Source organism: Cynara cardunculus, assembly GCF_001531365.2.
Source record: "Cynara cardunculus var. scolymus isolate 2C chromosome LG 7, CcrdV1, whole genome shotgun sequence".
NCBI classification, from domain to species: Eukaryota; Viridiplantae; Streptophyta; class Magnoliopsida; order Asterales; family Asteraceae; genus Cynara; species Cynara cardunculus.
This window is the reverse complement of record NC_037534.1, coordinates 188,035-194,034: the sequence shown is the minus strand read 5'-3', so window position 1 is coordinate 194,034 and position 6,000 is coordinate 188,035. Positions and strand designations below refer to the sequence as shown.

At 33.1% G+C, this 6,000-nt stretch overlaps 1 protein-coding gene across 1 annotated transcript; it reads left to right on the top strand.

Annotated features, from left to right (window-relative positions):
- Positions 1-2,063: 2,063 nt before the first annotated feature.
- On the top strand, positions 2,064-5,640 carry LOC112515964 (ribosome-recycling factor). Its single transcript, XM_025122952.1, has 8 exons — positions 2,064-2,407; positions 3,051-3,224; positions 3,328-3,443; positions 3,694-3,785; positions 4,022-4,043; positions 4,130-4,198; positions 5,091-5,210; positions 5,305-5,640. The coding sequence occupies exons 1-8, from the start codon at positions 2,206-2,208 to the stop codon at positions 5,383-5,385; spliced, it is 876 nt and encodes a 291-aa protein (XP_024978720.1). The 5' UTR covers positions 2,064-2,205; the 3' UTR covers positions 5,386-5,640.
- Positions 5,641-6,000: the final 360 nt, after the last annotated feature.

Genomic DNA, 6,000 nt, shown 5'->3' with positions numbered 1-6,000 from the left:
GATGAAAAAAATTGTATGACAGTTTAAAATCTAATATATTTAAAATCCAACATATTTAAACGACTCCACAAATGTGTTCGATTTATACCAAGAGCAAATAACCAAGAAACTTGAGTTTTAATATAAACACTCAAAACCAATAAAGAAAACTACAAATTTGACACATCATAAGTCATGAAAAGATAAAAAAATATGGGTTTTACCAGAAACTCATATTAAGATTGAATTAATACATGTATATATATATATTTCAAAAAAATCCAAGAACATATTAATTCAGAACATATTATACAATGCAATTTGGACAGTCTAATCTCAAAATATATAGTATATATATAAATAAATAACTATAAAAGTATAAATCGTAAATATTAAAAATATTTGTTCACAATATATATAATATATAATAATATAATTAAGTAAAAAACTATTCAATATTGGACTCATTTCGAATGTATTAACGAGACGATTATAATGGTGTAACTTGTTAAAATAAAAATGTATTTTTTAAACATGTTTTAATTGATATACGATTATGTATATTAATTTAATAAATGTTTAAAATGAAACATTTAAAAATAAATAACGTAAAGTAAATTAATTAACTAATTATGGGGATATAAAGTGTAAATTTAAAATTATAATTTAAAAAAAAATCGGTTGTGAAATAGTAAGTGTATGTGAGGGGGTGAGTGTATGTGAGGAGAGGAAGGGATGAAAAAGTGATATAAAGGTATCTTGATCATTTAGTATTTTAAGACTTTAAGACTTTTGTTAAATTTGTTTTATAAGATGGTATAGATATAGATATGTATGTATGTATGTATATATACGTGTATTCTTATTTCTTTTCTTGTGTTAATCAATAGATCAGTGTTAGCTTCATTAATCCCAGATCAAATATATGTAATATGGTTTGGAGCTTCAACACACACACACCCACACCCCTGGTTGTGACTACTATAATATGTAACCAAAACATAAACAAATACTTTTGGGTGCACCACATATATATTACATAAAAATAAATTATATAGTTTTAACACATAACATGTAATAAAACATCGTTACACCTTTATGTTATTTTCTAAATTGCATGAGACTCAGACTCACATGTAGGATTTATGAAGTAGCTAAACCTAATACCTACACATGTATCTCAACCGAGTTACTAAACAATGACATAAACTTAATTAGATATTGAACTAAATCTAATGTTGAGATTTTACTAATATTCCATTTGGGCTGCATAATTGTTTTCAAGGGATTTGAAATTATTGGTGCATTTGGTTTGTAGGATTTGGAATGGAATTTGATTCCATTACTTATAAATAATTTATAAAGAAATCATATGTAATTATAAAAATAATTAAACTACATTTTTATTAATTGATTATTACAAACCAAGTGTTTACAACATTTTTTAAAATGTTCTTTTATACAATCTTACGTATTTATGTGAAATCCCGAGAATTTCAAAATAACATGTTTGTATGATTTCAATTCAATTAAATCTTATAGTTTCAAATTCGGACAATCCAACAAACAAACATACGAAATTAAAATATGGATCTGAAATCTAAATCTCTCCCAAATCCATTCCATTTATGCAAACCTAACAAGACCTAAGGGATTTGATCCAACATAGGAAGGAAAAGTTAATAAGCTTACAAGGCTTGTCAACACTACTGTATATAGAATTTGCTTCCATGGAGAATTTCATGAATCCATGAGGAAACTCGACTTATTTGAGTTATCGTATAAGATCTCAAATAGATAGTTAAATCCTCTAAATGAACACTACATAGCAGACCTCTATCTAATTGTTCATCAATCATCGATTTTAGTTAGCCCCTAATTGATAAGGATTTCTTTCGATATATCACACATATACGTTTTTGTTTCTTCTTTACACATATTTTTACCTTATTTATAAACATTTTTTTTTTTTTGTGAATTTTCTCTTCCGTTAGTGAGAGGGGCGAAACCTGATATAAAATGCAAACCAAGTTTGTGATAGATGAAGTTAAGGGACGTAATCCAATCTTACTTGCAAACGTAAGGGACTGAAAGCTTGATCAACTCTAAATGCGTCAAGTACAATGGGGAACCTAGCGGAAAAATCGAGAGCCGAAGGTTTAGTAGAACCCTAGCTGCCAACACGAATCATCGACGGTGAAATTATTCAAGACCAAGAATTCCCTAATGGCGATTTCAATCAAGCGTGCAGCCATATCCTTTCGCAGCATGTATCCCTTATTCCGAACAACTCGCCGGATTTCTCACTTCCCTGCCTCTCCATACTTCCTCAAAACTGCCAGTGATCCGCGTCCGGCTCTTCCTAATTCGCCGCCCATCGATTTTTTCTTCGAATCTCGTAGATGCTTCGCTAAAGCACGGAAGAAATGTAATCCTCTCTATTTCTCTTATTGTCTATACTGAATATGGAAAATAGATGTACAGACACTTACGCTGACGCATTTGAATAGAAGCTGGAGTAAGATACATTATTGAAATAAATTTTATGAAACACGAATTTGAATACATGTTTTAAGGTAATGTATACATTTTTTTTAAGGAAATGATCGTTTCACAGTATATACCCAGTGGGATGTTTGAATATGCCCCTTCCTGTTGAGCACGCACATCACTGCTTCTTGTTTTTATAGCATTTTCTTTTAATAAACTTAGAGGTTGTTTGGCTGGTTTTCCATAAGTCGCTTACAGATAAAGCTATATGTGTGGATCAATCTGTCTGTGTAGATTAAGAAAGTTTTTTCATAGACGGAATGTGTGTGTTTTTTGATTCGGAGGGACAGGTTTAAAAAATCTTGGCTTTCTTCATAAAGCTCCCCTCTAGAAGCTTACTGAATAAGCCACATTCTATATCCACTACCAAACAGCCACGATTGAGCTGTTTCCTGTATCACTAATCATGTTTATGGTTACTGCTGACCTCACATGTTATTTGGAGTTGCCTTATATCTCCAGTCTAGTGCATGAAAATCCGGCATTAGCCCAACCGACCGGTTACTTAACAAAACTTTCAGGGGATGATGATGACAACGGTGAACTTGATGTTTCTAATGGTGATGCTGCGAGCAGAATTGAGATTGTGAATATTGGGCCCATTATTAAGTCAGCCGCTGTCTCTGAGATGGAGGCAGCAATTGATGCAGTATCAAACGAGCTGGCCAAATTGCGAACTGGAAGGGCATCATCAGGTGCATATATTACTGGTTTGATGTTCCTTGATAAGTTCCTTGATTTCAACCGAAGCTTGGTCCTGGTTACCTTTCGTTTTTCTTTTTCTCAATTTCTTTGTAGGAATGCTCGACCATATCATAGTGGAAACTGGGGGTGTGAAGATGCCCTTGAACCGGATGGCCGTTGTTTCAGTTTTAGACCCGAAAACCTTGTCAGTAACTCCATATAATCCAAATGTAATAATTTCTCCCCCTGCCGAAACACCTACTGTGCATCTATGGCTTTAAGATTATTTTCACTCATGCATGATCATACGACATTGTCGTCCTTCAGTTTGCTTTTGTTGAATGGAATTTTACAAATGCAATGATCACATCCAGTGGATGTCTACTCCTCGAACAATTTGCCACAACTTGTGCATAAACCATGTGTCATATTAGATCAGTGAATGCATTTCTGCTCTGACAGTGCACTTGAATTATCCAGGCCTTGAAAGAACTAGAGAAAGCTATTGTTTCATCACCATTGGGTTTGAATCCCAAGCCTGATGGCGAACGGTTGATTGCATCTATTCCTCCGTAAGACACTAATCTGGACTCAAAACTTACTGCTCTGCTCGAGGAAATAATCTATCTTGCGGCCAACGATTGATGTCATGTTTCTTCTTTTGTGTTTATTTATGCTCTTATTATAAGCTGGAAGGGAATTACGTTTAAAGACAATGTTACCTTTCATGTTGCACAATTAGCATCTGTTAACTAGTGTTTTATTTGTATACCGGCTGATAATATTTTTTCATCTTTGCAATAAGCAGCATGACCAAAGAGCATATGCAGGTGAGATTATCACCTCTAGTGTACTAATATTTTAAAATTATTTTTAGCAATTTGCATATCATGAAGGTTTATGCTCTCTACTCCAGGCTGTGTGCAAAGTGGTAGCAAAGTCTTCTGAAGATGCCAAGCAAAGAATTAGAAGAGCCCGGCAAAAGGTATGGTCATTGAAGTGTTTTTCCTCTTAGTTTAATTTTCACTTCTTCAACTGCATGGTGAATTTTCTAGGCAGTATGGTCAGGGAACATGATCTTTGTGGTTGTGAAAGATGCTTGGAGGTTCTTAGTTGACCATCCACACAAATTAAACATTCCTTCAATGGCATAAATAGTTAAAAGATCAAAATACAGTGTGTGAATACGGCTTTCTTGATTTACTTTTCTGAAAAAGGAAAGAGAAAGACAATGTATCGATTTACCAGTGGAAAAAGATTATATTGGTGAAAAGTAGAATCTCGGTCTATAATGCAGGCCTAAGAGCATTTTCAATAGATTCTTTAAAATGGAGAAAATGGAGATTTTGGGCAAATTTTTGCTCCAACAAATTCTCCAAAATAGAGAAAGCATGAGAGAGTGTAAAATTCTCCAAATTTGGAGACCTCCCCAAAAATGATTACCATGTGAGAGAAGTAATTTTTATTATATTCCCACCAATAAGAAATCTTGATTTTAAATGTTTACGAGATAGAAGTAATTTTTACAATAGATTTTGAGTTTTGAATCTCCATTTGGGAGACATTTTGGAGAATGTGTTAATTTAATTAACAAAGAACAAGCACGAGCTTCCCGCTACACCGGTGCAGTGTAGTATCAGAACTCAGAAGTTTCTCTAGTGCAGTAGCAATATATTTATAATGAAGTTGTAGATTTGTGCATTGCTGCAACTATTGTGCTTTGTCATCAGGTGCAACCACAATCTTTCTTGAGCCATATTGATTGTATGGGATATTTCAAATTATACGTTCTCTTATGTTTTTTGATGGGAAGATGATGCACGTTGGTTGCTAAAAATTAGCCATGTAATTAGAAGCATCGTATTTTTCTTGCACAGGCTTTGGACACGATTAAGAAATCGGTGCCCAAAAAATCAGAAGGGAAGGATAAAGGGAAGAGCAAAGCTAAAGTGGTTTCAGGGTTCTCAGCAGATGATGCAAAAAGATTGGAAAAAGAAGTAATAGCAGATAAAAACATGTACCATTACATTAGTAATACTAGTTGCAAAGCTGTATTGTTGCGTTTGTTCTTATTGTTGTCGATTTTCGCAGGTTGAGGAGTTGACGAAAAAGTTTAGCAAGTCGGCAGAAGATATATGCAAAGCGAAGGAAAAGGAAATCACTTCAAGCTGACATAAATGAATCCTGATTGTGGATATGTATCATGATAACATTATTGGATTAGGATGTCTGAAAGAGCCTTCCTTTTTTCTTCTTCTTAGATAAACGTTAATGGTGTTTTCATTTTATAAAGCATGGGTATGGTGAATGGTGATGCGCTTCATATAATCCATTGGCATGTATTATGTTTCTGTTTGTGTTTGTGTTTGTGTTCATGATTTGAGGTGATATTTTGAGTTTTATGTACTGATATTAGTTGATTGGATTTAGTTATGTTTATTTGGGGGCGTTAAAGTGTGACAAATGAAATTAAAAGCAAACATAACTAACTTATGTTTCATTTAGATTTAACTTTAGTTTGCCGGTATGGTTATCCATCCATCGTAGTTCTTACACTTTTTTTTTTTTTTTTGTTTTAAATCTTATGGCGATTACAAAATTTAATTTTGGTTCAAGTCTTGTAGTATTAACAATGCACAACAAATGCAATACAAGAATAAGAATAAAAGTTGTTAAGGTGAGAAAATATCTGATATTTTTAATGTCATTAGTATTATCTTACTACAAATTCAGTAGGGTTGATTGGGTTGGGTTTCCTTAAAATAAATATATATAGCCCATGGAATG

Excerpts from the sequence above, each read along its gene's own strand:
- LOC112515964 (XM_025122952.1), top strand. The coding sequence starts at position 2,206 with ATGGCGATTTCAATCAAGCGTGCAGCCATATCCTTTCGCAGCATGTAT. Across the intron at positions 3,444-3,693 it reads TAACTCCATATAATCCAAAT|GCCTTGAAAGAACTAGAGAA; the intron begins GTAATAATTTCT and ends TGAATTATCCAG. Across the intron at positions 5,211-5,304 it reads CAAAAAGATTGGAAAAAGAA|GTTGAGGAGTTGACGAAAAA; the intron begins GTAATAGCAGAT and ends CGATTTTCGCAG.